General features: G+C 43.4%; 2 protein-coding genes across 2 annotated transcripts; one reads left to right on the forward strand and one right to left on the reverse strand.

Moving 5' to 3' along the window:
* Positions 1 to 1231: 1231 nt before the first annotated feature.
* On the reverse strand, positions 1232 to 4023 carry LOC111953897 (serine/threonine-protein kinase pim-3-like). Its single transcript, XM_023973389.2, has 7 exons — positions 3961 to 4023; positions 3177 to 3675; positions 2603 to 2697; positions 2437 to 2487; positions 1882 to 2260; positions 1626 to 1802; positions 1232 to 1338 (listed from the first exon to the last, which is right to left on the reverse strand). Exons 1-7 carry the CDS (start codon positions 4021 to 4023, stop codon positions 1232 to 1234), a joined length of 1371 nt encoding a protein of 456 aa, XP_023829157.2.
* A 695-nt stretch (positions 4024 to 4718) lies between these two features.
* Positions 4719 to 12930, forward strand: arl8 (ADP-ribosylation factor-like 8). Its single transcript, XM_023972704.2, has 6 exons — positions 4719 to 5311; positions 8883 to 8943; positions 9312 to 9459; positions 12034 to 12117; positions 12481 to 12632; positions 12787 to 12930. Exons 1-6 carry the CDS (start codon positions 5266 to 5268, stop codon positions 12833 to 12835), a joined length of 540 nt encoding a protein of 179 aa, XP_023828472.1. The 5' UTR covers positions 4719 to 5265; the 3' UTR covers positions 12836 to 12930.
* Positions 12931 to 18562: the final 5632 nt, after the last annotated feature.

Genomic DNA, 18562 nt, shown 5'->3' on the forward strand with positions numbered 1-18562 from the left:
GTCATTGGCATTCCTGTGTCAGCTGATTTAAATAAATACAATTATTTAACCTTTATTTAACTAGGCAAGTCAGTTAAGAACAAATTCTTATTTACAATCACGGCCTACGCCAGCCAAACCCGGACGACACTGGGCCAATTGTGCGCCACCCTATGGGACTCCCAATCATGGCCAGATGTGATACAGCCTGGAATCTAACCAGGGACTGTAGTGACGCCTCTTACACTGAGATGCAGTGCCTTCGACCGCTGCGCCACTCGGGAGACACTGAAAGGCGAAAGTAATATGCTGTAAAGGGGTCGATTGGAATTCACTCCCCTCGAGTACTATCTCTCTTCAAGCCCTTGCAGCAGAGGTCAGACCTGGTCTCAGCGGTGTCTTTCTGAAGGTCTCTTCCTGTTGGAGTTCCCTTCCAGTTCGGCTGTTGTTCTCTTCAAGCTCAGTACTAGAACAGTGGTAGCTGGCTCAGTGCAGTCTAGGGGAACATAAAGTTGTTATTCTATGGAGAGTTTCTGTATCCTCCCTTTGTCAACATCAGCTCAAAGGCGAAGGTAGGATGTTGTACAGGGGTTGAATAAAAACCATATTTTCTCTCATCAGAGTAGCAAAATCTCCAAGCATTATCCCTGTTACAATCTCTCTTCAAGCCCTTGCAGCACAAAAGGAGGGTCAGAACTCAGCGGTGTTTTGAAAGTCCTATCTAGAATTGGAGTGTCCCTTCATGTTCTGCAAAATTGTTCCCTGGAGAGCTGCTTTGAATTTCAGTCCTCATTCCCAGTTGGTTGCACAGATCAAATGTGATATCAGGTGATTTTTGGTGTCCTCTTCTTCCTTCTCCTTTTTTTCCTGCTTTTTCGATGCTGTCCTTGGCTAATCTCATTGGAGGAGGGTTTGGTTTTGAACAGTAAAGATTTTTAAGAACTAATTGTCCAGTTAAGTACCATAAAAGGGGATGTTGTTTTGGTACCAACAGCTACTAATTCCAAATTACCCAAATCTCTCCCCACTCCAATCAAGTTCCCACCCCTACCCTCCTCAATTTGCTTACATTGCTATAGAACCTGCAAAAAAAACGAGAGTAACAAACAACAGCTGTCAGTTAGAGAATGGACAAGATTTTGTAAAAGATCTGATGGGTATGACAAAGTATGCGATATGACATTGCTTGATGACACAGTAATAAATGTATTTCATATCAGTATTTCTTATGGCGTTCGCAACGGACACGGACTTAGGGGCGAGCCCGGTCCGACAGCCAGTCGTGCAGGAGGATCTGCTCCAGAACGGGCCTCTTCAAAGGGTCTTGCTTGAGGCACCAGCGGACCAGGTCTCTGCATTCTATGGAACAATAGGGTTAGACAGAGTCACAAATGTTATCTTGTTACAGTAGAAAAAAGTATACAGAGAGAACACACTTGTTACAAACTTCAGTTTAAACTCTATTAATCAAGTATCCTACCCTAAACCATTTTTTTAATGCAAAATAGTTCAGTTCAATTCTGTGTTTCTACTGTGTCGCCATTGCTTTGGATAGTGTGTAGATAAAGCACTGGTAATTGGACCCATACCAAATGGCACCCTACTCCCTAAACACGCCTACTCTCTTCCCAGCTGCAACTATATACCTTTGGAGATCCCTCTCTTGAAGCACAGGCGTCCTCGGATGATTTCGGCCTCCTTCCTGAAGGGCAGGTCACCGTTGACCAGGCCAAACAGAAGCACACCCAGGGACCAGATGGTGGCTTTGCGCCCCTGGTACTTGCCATCCAGAACCCACTCAGGGGGGGAGAACTCTGTAGTGCCTGAGAGAGATGGGGGGATGTTACATTCGTTTGCCGAAGCTCACAACACCAATGCTATTCAGTCTTCGTCTCTTCTCACCAGCAAAGTCCCTGAAGAGTTTCTCCCTCAGCAGATCCCCGCAGCCGAAGTCGATGAGCTTGACGTTCAGAGTGTCCGTCTGCACCAACAGGTTCTCCACTTTTATGTCGCGGTGGATGACGCCGCGGTCGCGGCAGTGCCGTACCGCCAGAACCACCTGGAGCATGATGACCCTCGCCATGGCCTCGTTGAGCTTCCCACCCATCATCTCACAGTAGTCGTACAGGTCCATGCAGGAGGTGGGACGCTCCAGGACCAGGATGAACTTCTTGGGCTGCTCGAACCAATCCACCAGCTCCAGCACGTGTTCACAGACAGGGGGCCGCGACACGATCTGCATCAGGGCTACCTCCAGGGGCAGCCTGTACGTTGTTCCAGGCTAAAGGGGGAAGGTTGATTAACAACAGTTTCATGCATTGGCAGCTCACAGTGGGCTGTTATATTGGTCTGACTGTACATACAATTATTAGGTAGGCAAGCACTCCGATGTATATCCATCTGACTGTTTTTATGATTGTTGGGTAGGCTAGTACACATTTATCAGACTGTACTTACGATTGTGAGGTAGTACTCCGATACACCCTTAGGGATGTACTTAATGGCGACCTGAGTGATGGAGAAGGGAGAAGCACATTGTGAATAATCAACATAATTGTGGTAATGTCTTATGCTGTGGATGGACAGATCTAAAGAGGGAGGAAAGACAGGGAGGGATGATTACTTCTCTCCCATCTTCCTTTCGTGTTCCCTCATAGACGGACCCACAGCCTCCTTGTCCGAGCAACTTGCCCACGTTATAGAGCGAGGTGAAACTGGCTGCAACACAAATGTCACAGTTAAGGACACGGCCCAGTCCCTCCCCTAACCGCACACTGTTTATCAGGCTATTCAATGTCTAAGAGGCTTCATTGAGGACAATAACCAGATCTAGAAGAGCACAAACAGGTCCCGTGTGGCTCAGTTGGTAGAGCATGGCACTTGCAACGCCAGGGTTGTGGGTTCATTCCCCACGGGGGGACCAGGATGAATATGTATGAACTTTCCAATTTGTAAGTCGCTCTGGATAAGAGCGTCTGCTAAATTACTTAAATGTTAAATGTAAATGTAAACAGAGCCATTATCAATAAAACTAATCAGACAGGGGGCTTTATAGTACACTTAACTTACTGTCAGCCCTGTAGGCCTTTAGGTATTTGCATTTTATAACAATTGGCCACAGTTTGTAATTATCTCATTGAAACACTGTGGTGTCTGGTCACTCAAAGCTAAGGCAGATTATGACCAATATGTCTGACCTCTGCGTGGTGGGTTGCGCCGGACTTTGGTCTTGCATTTATCGCAGACTTCTGAACATTTGGAGTCGGTTCTCTCGCTGCTGGTGGATGTGTCTGTTGATGTGGAGGATCCAAGGGAGCTGTATGACCCGGATGCCACGGTGACCTTGATCTTCTTAGCAGTCCTAAGGTCGTCTGAATCTAAATCTTGGAAACTAGTCATCCTTTTCCTCTTTGATCCCATGTTGCATTGGGCTCCCTTGTCCTCCATCTTGGCGGTTGGTAGGCCCTTTCTCCTTGGCATCTTTGAAATTGCCCTGGTCTCCATAGGAGTGGGCCAGTCAGGGTCAGCCTCACTCTCAATCTGCAGTTTCTGGAGAGTGCTCTGTGTCAATTGAGTACAAGGGAGCACCAATGAAAGCCTTTTGGTTATGGCCTGCTGGCTGGACCGTTTTTTGGTTGGGCGTTCGCCCCCGTCCACATTGAACCTGCACTTCCTCTTCATTCTCAGCCCCTTGTTCTGAAACGGTCAGACGGTCCTAACATTTTATTTTGGGATGTTTGTGATAACCTTTATGAGAAAATAGTGTGATTTGCAAGTGCACCAATTAGCCACCTTGTCATTGTAATAGATGTATATAAGCTCTGTCCAGAACAGAAAGAAACCCAGAGCCACTAGCCCCCATAACATTGTGTAGGTCTGAAATGATTTGATTGCCTAAGCAATATGGTGAAAATAATTATATCTAGCCTATTCTAGGGCAACGGTAATACAAACCAATTGAAAGAAAGTTCAAGCTCATACTTGAACTTTGATGATATTTTTCAAATTTTGCAGTCGTTTTTGGTATATGCTGTTGACATCCATTTACACACTTTGTTCACACCATAACCTATTCCGTTGAATTCAGTCCTGGGTTCAAATACTATTTGAAATCTTTCAAATACTTTGCAAAGTAACACTCAGCACCACTCTCTGAGCCATATGCACACACAAAAATATAATTCACACATGTTTAATACACACATGAAATAGGACAGATGTAAACACCCACCTATTTATTATTATTACTATGACTGTTTGCTTTAGCTTACATGGAGTGCCAAATTAGGCGGGGTTTGTCATTTTAGGACTGTTCCATTGGCCTGATTTGAAACAGTGTTTCAACCCAGGTCTGGTTGGATTATCATTGAAGTCAATCAAATGTACAACCTACCAGGAGTGTGAATAAAGGAAGTGGTTCCGATGAGGTCGTGGACCCGTTTGATTGATTTGTCCATCAAAATGTCTATATATATGTCAAACATGATGATGTCATCTGGCACAGCTTTGGCACACAGTTGATGTCACAATAGCTCACAATAGCTCACTCTTAACAACACGGCCAGTCCCGGCGACAGTAACCCCCACGCTTGTTGTAAAAAAAAGTACTCCTGAATATATAAATAAACATTTTATTCCGTTTTTTAATGAAAAATAATTCTGTATATTTTCAACCAATTATTGAGCCCCTGGCGTCAACGTCATCAATTGTAACCTGACACTTAGGCCGTGGGTGGCTTTTGAAAAACACTGCATCGGGGTTTACACGAACAGTCAATTTGAAGAGGCTACAACACACAGGCAGATCTCGGATTAAGGAAAACTTCGTGTATATAAGGTTCTCACAGTGGAGTTGGCTAGCTAGCAGCTGGAAACAAGTCGACTTGAAGTATTTATTAATGTTAAACCCTTAGCTAGCTAATTTAGCTCCGGGCCGTTAGCTCATGTAAACATAATTCCAAAGGCACCATCAGTAAAGAGTGTTGTGTCAACGTATTTTGCCATAACGGATAACGTTAGTAGTGACTCTGTTGATGCTAGTTAACGTTAGCCCATAGACAAATAACTGAGTCTGGTACCTCGGATAGTAAAGAAAGGTAGCTAGTTACCTAATCATTTCTTAACTAGAGTTTTGTTGTGGAGCTAGCGAGTTAATTTACGTGGCTTGTTGTGGAGCTGGTTATTCATTTCAAAACTACTAACGGGGGCTTGTTGTGCCAGCTAACGACGGTAGTTAGCCCTGGATACGTCGACTGTCCACCCTTTGCAGTTTAAACCACTGACGACATGGGTCTTATATTTGCCAAACTGTGGAGTTTCTTTTGCAATCAAGGTGAGTACTTAGCTACCAGCTAACATTTTTAGCTTGCTAGTAGCTAACTAGTACGTTAGCTAGTACACACACAATAATATGGGGCCTTCAGTAACATTGGTTAGTTAGCTAACGTTTTTGGTTGCCAGGTGTTCTTCGACCCGATGTGTAGCTAACGTTAACGTTGTTCCTTGACAGTGGCTCCATGTAAAACAACACACAGTAGTGGTCTAGTTAGTTAGCTAACTATTTATTTATTGTAGCTCAATGTTAGGGAGGTACCGTCGGCAACATAATCTAATGGTGGTAGAGGTTTACAGAATCAGCCAGCTAAGGATACTGTTAGATGTAAGGTTAACACTCAAATAGCCGCATGTTTGAGAGGAATAATATGCACTCTGGTCCAATTTCGGACTTGCTGTTTAGGCTACTGTTTCTGTTGACTTTGAGAAATGGACACAAGGGACAACCTTTGAAGGATGTGGAAGTCGGTTTGGAGTTTTATAGGGCTAAATGGATAACAAAGACTTGTTGTAATGGCCCTTTCCTGTCTTTTCAATCATGCAGAGAAAGAACATGTCAATATAATGGAATTGGGCAGAGCCTTTAAATTTTTTTTTTTAACTAGGCAAGTCATTTAAGAACAAATGTTTATTTACAATGACGGCCTAGGAACAGTGGGTTAACTGCTTTGTTTAGAGGCAGAACGATAGATTTATACCGTGTCAGCTCGGGGATTCGATCTAGCAACCTTTCAGTTACTGGCTGAATGCTCTAACCTCTAGGTTACCTCCCGCCCCTTTAAACCTGGTCCCATATCTGTTTGTGCTCTTTCCAACTCCATTTCTCATTGTCAAGCCAAACATGACAATGAAAGACAAGGAGTTGGCATGATGATAGCACAAAGACTGGCACTCATGCTAGCCTGGTCCCAGATCTGTATACCAATGGAGGTCATCTATAGTATAACAACTCTCATACTACTGTCCTGCAATGTTGGGCCATAAGGTAATCCTGTGGAATTGTGTATCCCATTGGCCTAATCCCTCAGTGAGACAGAAGAGGACCAGTGAATTGCTAATCCCAGCCTCCAGTGTTTTAGACTAGAGGACTTTACAGGTCAAAAAAGTTATTCTGAAATGGATCCATGGCATTCCCACCTGACCCGATATGCATAAATTAAAAAAATTAGACCCGTTCCGAATGGACTCGCAGACAGTCGGACCTGTTACGAAAAGACCTGTGGAAAAAGACCCGTGCTCGTTCAGGTCAGAGAGTAGAAAGAGGTAGCGAGAGGACCCCAAGCTGGGCGCTGCCAGCGAAATCAATAAACGAGCGAGCTTGGCCAAATGATCCATAGTTACTTGTCCTTAAACTGAAAATATATATATTTGTTGTTTCAATGTGTAGCATATTCAAAACTTTATAGCCTATTTGATTAGTTTCTACTTTCTGAAAACAATTGTCCTCCTCACGGTTCAGATGTAGGGGATTTGAGCGCTAAATGCATCAGTATGATATATAATTTTTTTTAAGTATAAAGGCATAGGTGTCCATTTATTTTTTAAATAAGTATAAAGGAAGAGCTATAAGAAATATAAAGTGTCGCTGGTGCACACTGCTTTGCAGTTGTCCAACTGAATGTATCTTCCGCATTTAACCCAACCCCTTGGTTAAAAGCTCGGGGATTCGATCCTGCAACCGTCCGGTTACTGGCCCAAAGCTCTAACCACTAGGCTACCTGGTGCACCATTAGCTAAGCCTAATAGCTAGCCATACCAAACCTTCACAGAAGTTAATTTTGATATTACCCTAATAAAGTTAAGTCAAGTCATTGTTTACAGGGAAAATACAAACAGGTTATTATATTGCAGCATTAAATTAAGTTTTGCATCTTGCCCTCTTTTAGTTTTTTCCTTTTCATGGTTTGAGTGTGAGTAGCCCTAGGCCTTCTGATAATTATATTATATTGCAGAAAACGTAACTACTCTAAATTTGGCCAAAGAAAATGGTTGAACAGAATGGAACAAAACACTTGCTGCATATTTAAAGAACTGGTTTAAACCTTGAACAGGCCTATATTACAGTAATTACCAACAAAGGTGAGTGCCTACTGTAGGGCTACCCAACAATTGACAGCAATAGGCTAATGCTCTTTTATAACAGGCCTACTTATAACCTAAATACAGAGTACAAAAGACAGAATTTAATTTGGGCAACAAAAAGATGCAACATTTTTACATATTTAAAGAACTGGTTTATATTATTAAATAGGCTAATAATATACAAAAATAATGATAAAACAAATGATAATGGATACCAAAACAAATGGGTTAGAAAACTGCATCAAACCTGAATAGCGAGTTCCATTTGGCCGTGCCAACGTTCTTCTCATCTTTGTCCACTACAATATTAAAACTTGTCCCCGTGGACATTCCCCTTCCCGGCTTCTTTTTCACTGTTCTTTTTCCTTGAACTTTGTTTTATTTTAATGAAAAAGGCCTCCATCTTCGCAATCAGCAGTAGCCTAGGCCAATGCTCCTTTCTCGCTCTCTCTCAGCAGCAGGCGGACGTGAGGCGAGCAGCCGGAGTCACTTTCAGCTGGACAGAAGCTATACGTTTTTGAGTTGCAGTTGGCTGACACAGATAAAGCTTGTGCGGTTCTTATCTCACGCACATTAAATTTAAGAGGACTGGTCCAGATGACAAATCAATTTTAATTGCACAGATCCGTGGCAATTTATATCAGATCCGAGAGACAAGTCAGAATTTACAAGTCGGATCACGGAATTTCGGGGTCTTAGACCTCTACCAGTTTCACTCATTCCAACAGAGTTAATGGTAGTGAGATTACTACTAGGCTAGATGCTTGTGGAATGTGCATTCTGGACCACTTCCATCATGGTGTTAGTTATATTGAAAATGTTTTATTTTGTTTGAATGGAAAAAATAAAGTTCACACCAGTCCAATGAATGTGTTATTGGATATGGAGATGTTGGGTAGTGTTCTTTGCATGTAACAAAGTCTCAACTCCCTCCTCTGTGAGCTTTTTTGTCCGGGCCCACCCACAGCCACTACAGGGTAGCTATCCTCTCAGGAAGCAATAGCTGTGGAACATCTGACGACATCATCTGTTGTGTGCCAAAGCCTGTCAAAGTCATCAGCCTTCTGACAGTACTACCTTCCTCCTTGTCGCCCGCCCGTGGGCTTCAAAGGTGAAGTCACCAATGGGGGATATTCTAACACAGACGTGCCAACTTTGATTCAGGCTTTGGTCTGCCAACCGCCTCTGTATGACAGTGGAGTGTTAAAGGCCCTAAAGCAACACAGAAGCTGAAGACCCTGTATGGTGATTTTGGGGGGTTGGCTACTTGCGCTTGTGTTAGGCCAGCTAAAGCTAGGAGCTAAGCTAAGAGATAATTTGCTTGAAGAGGTAGGCTAATTAGCTTTGAAAATGGCTCTGGGGTGAAGTTTCCCATAGGTACAGATCTAGGATCAGCTTCCCCTCCCCTAATCTTAACCATTAGTGTGGCAAGAAGGTAGTGTATCTTGAAGGGAAACTGTAACCTGTGCACACTTTCTTTGTTGCAGAACACAAGGTGATTATTGTCGGGTTGGACAATGCTGGAAAGACCACCATACTGTACCAATTGTGAGTACTTAACCTTTATTTAACTAGGCAAGTCGGTTAAGAACAAATTCTTATTTACAATGACGGCCAAACCCAGAGCTGGACCAATTGTGCTCCACCCTATGGGACTCCAAATTACATCTAGATGTGATACAGCCTGGATTAGAACCAGGGATAATAGTGACACTTCTTGCACTGAGATGCAGTGCCTTAGACCGCTGCGCCACTCGGGACTACTAAAGTTCCCCCCCCCCCCTTGTCTGCTGTCAATGTATCTTTAACTATAACTCAATAGTTTTTCTATGTGTAGGGGAAACTCCTGGCCATCCTAATAATGACTGTTGCTCTCTGAGGTAGATGACTGCAACGTTTTGTAACTTCCTCCTCAGTCTGATGAACGAGGTGGTCCATACCTCACCCACCATAGGGAGTAATGTGGAGGAGATAGTGGTGAAGAACACCCACTTCCTCATGTGGGACATCGGGGGACAGGAGTCTCTCCGCTCCTCCTGGAACACCTATTACTCCAACACAGAGGTGAGTTACACACACACCACCCCAACATACTCTACTCACCCAGTGGCCAGTGCTGTTTTACGTTTTAGTGGTAGCAGACAGATGGTGCGTAAGGTCCAGTGGTATGTGTTGTAAATAGTGGGGCTCCTAATCCCTAATAGATGCTGTCAGAGAGGGGAACAAAAGTATTGCCCAGCTGCCGTGTTTGTTCATAGCACAGACGGACCAAAGGGGCGTCCCCGGGTTCAAAGGTCACGCAGACAGAGGCCTGTCTGAAAGGCACGTTTTGCCTCAGCAGCTTATGGTAAGAGTGAGGGGAAGATGAGGGATGTGGCTCTTCATTGGAGCTCTGTTTTAAAACCCCCAGTAGGACTCGTCAAACCGTATCGCACACTCTTGCCTATTCTGTAACCTGACATCTGCTATGCTCTGTCCACATGCTCACTTCAGCACAAACACTGCATCCACATCTGCTATGCTCTCTGAACGATACACAATGAGTCATTAGCATGCTAGCCACCAGCCCCGGAGCAAGCCCAATTGTGAGGGTCTCCGCTCGGAAATATCCACCCACCGTGTTTCACTGTACCTGTTCTAAATGGCATCTGAAAAGATTAAGTGTCCTATTGCATCTATTGGCTTCTATTGAAGTCATGAGTTTGTTTCACCAGCCATCCGTGCTCTGTCTCTGTGACTTGTGTCTGTTGCTGTACTTGTCTTCCCAGTCGCACGTGGCCAATCTTTCCAAATCCGTCTCGTTTACTCGACGAGTCCGAGCATAGTTTCTTGCTGGTGACGAAACCCAATGGCCGTGTCCAAAATCTGTCTTGCCTTATTTAAACTGCATACTTTGTAATAATGTTACTGTAGTGAACAAATATAAACGCAACATACAACAATTGCTAAGATTTAATGAGTTTATAAGGAAGTCAGTAAATCAAAATAAATTGGGTCCTGTTGTATGGATTTCACATGAATGGGAATAAAGATATGCATCTGTTGGTCACAGATACCTTAAAAGAAAAAGGTAGGGCTGTGACTCAGAAAACCAGTCAGTATCTGGCCACCATTTGCCTCATGCAGCGCGACACATCTCCTTCGCATAGAGTTGATCAGGCTATTGATTGTGGAATGTTGTCCCAGTCATCTTAAATGGATGTGTGAAGTTGCTGGATGTTGCTTGGAACTGGAACACGCTGTCATACATGTTGACCCAGAGCATCCCAAACATGCTCAATGTGTGACATGTCTGAGTTTACAGGCCATGGAAGAACTGGGACATTTTCAGCTTCCAGGAATTGTGTACAGATCCTTGTGACACGAAGCCGTGCATTATCATGCTGTAACATGGTGATTGAGACAGATGAATGGCACGACAATGCTTATGCTCGTCACGCTTATCACTCTGCATCGATAAAAATGCAATTGTGTTCGTTGTCCGTAGCTTATGCCTGACAATAACATAACCCCATTTTTTTGGTAATTTTTATTAGGCTCCCCATTAGCTAACCCCATAACGCTAGCTAATCTTCCTGTGATCCAAGACCAATTAATGAGACATTAAACAATTACAAATCAAGACTTCAAACATTTAACAAGTAGACAATACCGACAATTTAAAATACCTGACAGGAAACACTTAACATTCAGTTGATGCCTTCTATTTCCTGTCCAGTCATATGGTCTATCCCATTAGATGTTCTTGTGTAGTTGTGTGACACAACTGCACATTTTAGAGAGGCCTTTTATTGTCCCCAGCACAACGGGCACATGTGTAATGATCATGCTGTTTAATCAGCTTCTTGATATGCAAAATCTGTGGGCTCCTAAGTGGCACAGCGGTCTAAGACACTGCATCTCTGTGCAAGAGGTGTTACCACAGTCCCTGGTTCGAATCCAGGCTGTATCACATCCGGCCGTGATTGGGAGTTCCGTAGGGTGACACAATTGGCCCAGTTGTCTGGGTTTGGCTGGGGTAGGCCGTCATTGTACATTTTGTTCTTAACTGCCTTGCCAAGTTAAATAAAAAAATCTGGCAGGTGGATTATCTTGGCAAAGGAGAAATGCTCACCATCAGGGATGTAAACCAATTTGTGCTCAATTTCTGGTGTCTTTTATTTCAGCTCATGAAACATGGGACCAACATTTGACCTTTATATTTTTGTTCAGTGTGCATACTATTTAGAACGTATTGTTTAGTTAAAAAGTATGCAGTAAGCAACAAATTAACATAAATACTCATCTATACTGAGAATGTGTGATCTAATGCGTGATCGCGCTTGTTCCCTGCCATCTGATTTTTGTAGAGTACCCCTATTTTTATCAGCTGTTGTCAAACACAGGTGGGTGTGAAAAGACTATTCTCTTCCTCAAGGGTGCAACGAATTCTACTAGATGAAAAGCCGAAATGAGTATGACATCCTGGCATTTAAAGCATACATTTTTTTATCTAAGTATCCCATACTATCTATTTTCGCATACCTCAAAAGCCTACTATTTAGAACGCAAGTACGTGTATTCGGAAACATCTAATTTCCCCTTGCAGGGTTAATAAAGTGATTTCGGTTGTCATTTTCTATCTCCTGTAATTCCCAGTTTATCATCTTGGTGGTGGACAGCACAGACCGAGAGAGGCTGGTGATCTCTAAAGAGGAGCTCTACAAGATGTTGGCTCATGAGGTTCGTATATTAACCCGCAGTACTCTGACCTTCATTCACACGCATGCTGGCACAGAAAACTGGGGGAAACCACACAGAACTAGTCTTATCTTATCTCTGTAATTGATTTTTTTTTTGCTAGCCTAAAAAAAACAAGGAGCTTGTCTCACAAGTCCACATGAATGATTCCTCGTTCCCTCCCTGTCACATTGTTCAGTGGAAGTTTCCGTTGTGCTTGGTTGCGTCCCAAATGGTGCCCTTTTCCCTATATAGAGCCATTAGGTTCCAGTCAAAATGCATGCACTAAAAAGGGAATAGAGTGCCAGTTGGGACGCATGTGTTGTAGTGGAAGTTGCATTGTTCTCTTTGCCCCTTTCTTCCCAGGACCTAAGAAAGGCAGCTTTGTTGATATTTGCCAACAAGCAGGATATGAAGGACTGCATGTCGGCGGCGGAAATCTCCAAATACCTCACCCTCAGCTCCATCAAAGACCACCCCTGGCACATCCAGTCGTGCTGCGCGCTCACAGGAGAAGGGTGAGAGGGGCCTTGGCATCACGCGGACACACACACAACCTTAACACTGTCCCATTCCTTTCTATAGCCTATGTGATTCGCCTCTTAACATTACTTCTTCTGAAACTTCAAAAGGGATCTGCAACTTAGATGGTTTGCCTTTTTTTCTTTTCAGCTTATGCCAGGGCCTGGAGTGGATGACCTCGAGGGCGGGGCTAAGATAGCCCCTTCTCCCTCGTTGGATGTTGAACTGACTGACTACCGTTCTCACCTATCTGGTGGCATCCCAGCCTCTCCCTATTGGCTTCTTAAAAACATAAACCCCCCCCAAAAAATTCAATTTTGAGCTTAAGGCTGCACGGGAAGCAAGTGTTGCGTCTCTCCCCGCTACATCAACTTGACCTTACGTGGGTTGTGTTCATTCGGCACCAAACAGAAGAAAACAAGCCAAAACAGGGAGGGACTTACAGAACTTGTCCAATTAGAAATGCTCCTTTCCATTGTCCTTTGCAAAACGTTTTGCTACGGTGTGCTGTAATGAATACCACACTATTATAAGGTCCTTGTTAACTGGACCCTCTTACTAAACCACATGGACTGTTTGCTACCTGGATGTGGTCAAGCTGATGGTAAACTGCAGTAGAACCACAGCCAGAAAGAACACTTCTCTAAGACTGGAATACTAAGTGTCCACTTGAAGCGATGGACACACCATCACCACTACATATCATGATTATATATCATAATGCCATATTAGGACCTGGATTAACATTTAGGTCTCTTAAATGTTCTGTGCGGACGTGTTTCTTCAATCATGTATTCATTTGTCTGTCTATTTTGATGCCTACTATACCAAACAGTGTCTACCTACTCACTTATGGTAGTCGGGTTAACTTACTTAGGTTAGGGAAAGGAAGGGGTTTTAATCATGGTGAATGGACACCGGGTAGTATCAGTAACACAATGGTATTCTATGTCGGTTACAGTAGTGGAAGTCTGTTACAATACATGTGTTTTGGTTTAGGCCTATGTATGCAGGATGGCATATTCGAGACGTTTTTAACTACTTTTTGATGTATTTTTTTATTTCACGGTGAGTTGTCATCGGGGCTTATTGTACATGGTCTCCGTCTGTTTCATAAGCTATAAAGGTGGTGGTTGTTCTGAACTCACAAAAGGACTAGTTGGTACTGTAACCGTGGTTGAAGAAGTGAGTCTGGGGACATGTCCAAAATGGCACACTATTCCCTATATAGTGCACTACTTTTAACCAGTGTCCAGAGGGTTCTGTTCAAAAGTAGTGCGCTATATAGGGAATAGGGTGCGGTTTGGGATGCATACTGGGTACAAGCCTCGTGATGCTTTGACTGGGAGCCACTGTATTATTATTGGGAATAGTCGTATAGCATTTGACTTCTCAAGCAAATGTCCCTGGGATCTGTTCCTTAGCACTCATTCACACCGGAAACAAATGGAGTGCTGAGCGATCTACCAAAATGTTTATTTTTTGTTTTTTAAACCGCTAATTGACCAATGTTGGTTCAATTATTTGAATTCCATGTAATTTTTCCCTGTGAGCTAAATGCCCACATTTCACAGTTTCTCCACAGATAAATAAGATCAAGCCCGATCTGTGCGATGTTGTATTTTCCAACAGGCCAATATTCAACATAGTTTAGTGCAGAAAACGTGATAATTAACTACAATGACCATTATCCATAATCCTACTTTTCCGGTCTGTTCCCTGACTCTACGGTCTGTTACTCCTGCTATGTTAGGCTAGTGTGGGGCAGACACTTAGACCGAGAAATGCATGATCAAGAGGGATAGAGAGCAGTTGCTTCGTGAGGTATCTCTACCTGAAAATACATGTATCTAAGTGATTGATAGTATGTCTTATTTACTTTGAAGAACTACTAAAATAGTGATTTTTGTCAGACAGCGTAGGCAGCAGCTCCTATAGAGATGAGATGATTTGGAATGAAATAGTCATCAAATAAAACAAATGTAATATACACAATGAAATATTTTTAAGTAACAAAGTAAGTGATACGCAGTAAATGGGCAGTCACTACTATAATGGGAATTTTCATCATTGTTTTATGTTACAACATTTAACCCACAGTGCATTTAATGTTAAAATTGTATCAACTGAAAACCGTGATTTTTTTTATTTTTTTTTATCAAACCGAAACCGTACAGACCTCAAATGCACTAATCGCTCGACACTAGTGCCAACCAACCACTACAGTGGTAATATCAGTGTTCAAAGCTCAAGTTTCATAACAGTATTGTACACATGTTGATGCAGCATTTTGATTAGATTATTTTAGCATTTTGTGTATATACATCTCAAGTATATGATGAGATGTCGAACTGAGCAGGTCAGTAATTGCAGCTACATTTGTTGGTGTATCACCTTATTCTGACAGAAATTACTCCTTTAGAGTTAAAGTAGCTTGAGTGTCAGTCTGTTTGTGCTATGACGCCACCTCTTGTTTGGCTTGACAAGGACAGCAATGGAGTTTGCAAAAGCACTAACAGATCTGGGACCAAGCAAGCGTTAGATATATGGTAGTTTTTGTGCATTTTTGACTGCATTGTGTCGAACGCGCCATCCAGCCCCCATCAGCTTATGTTGCGTACCCTCAAAACGGCTAGCCTGATCCCAGATTTGTTTGGGTTTTAGCCAACTTCTCTAGTTAGAGAAATTGGCTGAAGCACACAGGTCTGGGACCAGGCTACTGACGGGCCTCAAAAGGAGTCAGGGCTAGGGCTTCTCCTGTGTCAAATGTGCTACATGTCAGACAGACAGGCATGTGAATGAATGGGATGTTGATGCTCTCCTTATGTCTGAATGTCTGTCTGCTTGCCCTGACAATATTTTATCCCTTGTTCCCGCTGTATCAAGATTCTCAGTGTCTAGGATCAGCCCCATTCCACAATCTTACTCATTGTGGATTGAAACACTAAATTGATCCTAAAATGGCACTCCTACTCTGAGAAGCTTGCTACATATGGCCTCTCACCACCTGGATTTGTTACTACATTGGCCTGATGGGTGAGTTCATTTTAAATAGCTAACAGATCTATGCACGTGTCACTTTGCAGGTGCATGAGTGTGTGTGGTAAAGTCAAGGAAACAACTTCAGTCTTTTCATTGGGACTAGATTCAGAGTAGCTCAGGGTCCGGTTTCCCCAAAGTATCCTAAGGCTACGTTCATCATTAGGACCTTCGTAGGAGCATTGTTAAATCTCTAAGCTGTTTCCCAAAACCACCGTTTAATAAAGTTGCTCTTAAACACTTATTTAACGACTACATCAGACCACTTGTAGAACAGCTAAGTACGTCATTAGATGCTTTTTTTTTGCCCTTCTGCGTGACTTTAAAAGATAAATACAGTATAGGCTACAGACCTAGTATACTGTATTTGAATATTTAGCTAATTGTAGACTAGCCTTCTGTCTAATATTTGCCAAATCTTGATTTAGTGCGTTATTATAGGGTAAACAGAATAAGCCGCCTCAATATTTGTAGCCATAGACAATAAATAACATATCTCTAGGAGCTGATCCGTCGTCAGTAATTCTAATGTTAAGATTGGAAAGGGAGAACGCTGCTCCGAGAGGGGCAGTATCAACACAGGTCTCAATGCACTTATCGAACGTACTCTGTGTGGTGTTTTGTGAAAAGCATGTTATATCTTTGACTGTTGTAGGAAAGATTGTTAAAAACACTCATAAGCCTAAGTTCCAGTGGGAAACTGGGTCCTGTTACAAAGCGCAGTGGCGTCCACCCTGGTCCGGGAGAGTATCTGAGTCCACTGGTTTTTACTGGCACCCAGTTAGCATTACGTGAAACAGATGGACCCAGGATGCGTCCCAAATGGCTCCATATTCCCTATGTAGTGTACTACTATCAGTAGAGTGCCATTTGTAATTGGGACACATACCCAGTCTCTTCAGAATCACAGTGGCATTCCATTGGTATCTAGTGCTTTATACTCTGTCAGACAGTGGAATGGTCTGACACATACATCAGGATGATAATGACATGTATGATCTGGGTCGCGCATTTCAGTTTTATTTTTAAATAAAATATTGTATTTTGAAATGTAAATCTGGTTTGTTCACTGACTAGGTCCAGAAGGCTGCGATTTGCTTTTCAATGTTTCAGGCATCCACAGCTGGCCGCCAGCAGTCTCATACTGTTTGTACCCTCTCATGGGGGAAGACCTGATGAACATATGTGGACAACATCTGCAGAGACCCTTCTCAGAACAGAGAACCTAGCAGCTGTCATGAGCAAGGCTGCGTTTACACAGGGAGCCAAATTCTGATATTTTTTTCACTAATTGGTATTTTGACCAATCAGATCTTTATTAAAACACTAATTAATGGGAAAAAAGATCAGCATTGGGTTGCCTGTGTATGCCATCATCTGGTGTGTTGCACCGCCATAATAAAGTAAGCATAGCACTGACTGTTATTAAAAACAATGTTTTATCAATGTTATTAGATACAATATATCAACTCAGCAAAAAAAGAACGTCCCTTTTTCAGGACCCTGTCTTTCAAAGATAATTTGTAAAAATCCAAATAACTTCACAGATCTTCATTGTAAAGGGTTTAAACACTTTCCCATGCTTGTTCAATGAACCATAAACAATTAATGAACATGCACCTGTGGAACGGTTGTTAAGACACTAACAGCTTAATTGCCTACCGTCTGTAAGGTCACAGTTATGAAAACCTAGGACACTAAAGAGGCCTTTCTACTGACTCTGAAAAACACCAGAAGAAAGATGCCCAGGGTCCCTGCTCATCTGCGTAAACGTGCCTTAGGCATGCTGCAAGGAGGCATGACTGCAGATGTGGCCAGGTCAATAAATTGCAATGTCCGTACTGTGAGATGCTTAAGACAGCGCTACAGAGAGACAGGACGGACAGCTGATTGCTCTCGCAGTGGCAGACCACGTGTAACAACACCTGCACAGGATCGGTACATCTGAACATCACACCTGTGGGACAGGTACAGGATGGCAACAACAACTGCCCGAGTTACACCAGGAACGCACAATCCCTCCATCAGTGCTCAGACTGTCCGCAATAGGCTGAGAGAGGCTGGACTGAGGGCTTGTAAGGCAGGTCCTCACCAGACATCATGGGCAACAACGTCGCCTATGGGCACAACCCCACCATCGCTGGACCAGACAGGACTGGCAAAAAGTGCTCTTCACTGACGATTCGCGGTTTTGTCTCACCAGGGGTGATGGTCGGATTCGCGTTTATCGTCGAAGGAATGAGCGTTACACAGAGGCCTGTACTCTTGAGCGGGATCGAGGTGGAGGGTCCATCATGGTCTGGGGCGGTGTGTCACAGCATCATTGGACTGAGCTTGTTGTCATTGCAGGCAATCTCAACGCTGTGTGTTACAGGGAAGACATCCTCCTCCCTTCCTGTAGGCTCATCCTGAATTGACCATCCAGCATGACAATGGCACCAGCCTTACTGTTCGTTCTGTGCGTGATTTCCTGCAAGACAGGAATGTCAGTGTTCTGCCATGGCCAGCGAAGAGCCCGGGTCTCAATCCCATTTAGCACATTTGGGACCTGTAGGATCGGAGGGTGAGGGCTAGGGCCATTCCCCCCCAGAAATGTTCGGGAACTTGTAGGTGCCTTGGTGGAAGAGTGGGGTAACATCTCAAAGCAAGAACTGGCAAATCTGGTGCAGTCCATGAGGAGATGCACTGCAGTACTTAATGCAGCTGGTGGCCACACCAGATACTGACTTTTGATTTTGACCCCCCCCTGTTCAGGAATAAATTATTCAATTTCTGTTAGTCACATGTCTGTGTGTAACGGATGTGAAATGGCTAGCTAGTTAGCGGGTACGCGCTAATAGCGTTTCAATCAGTTACGTCACTTGCTCTGACACTTGAAGTAGGGTTT

This window comes from Salvelinus sp. IW2-2015, linkage group LG27 (genome assembly GCF_002910315.2).
Source record: "Salvelinus sp. IW2-2015 linkage group LG27, ASM291031v2, whole genome shotgun sequence".
Taxonomy (NCBI): Eukaryota; Metazoa; Chordata; class Actinopteri; order Salmoniformes; family Salmonidae; genus Salvelinus; species Salvelinus sp. IW2-2015.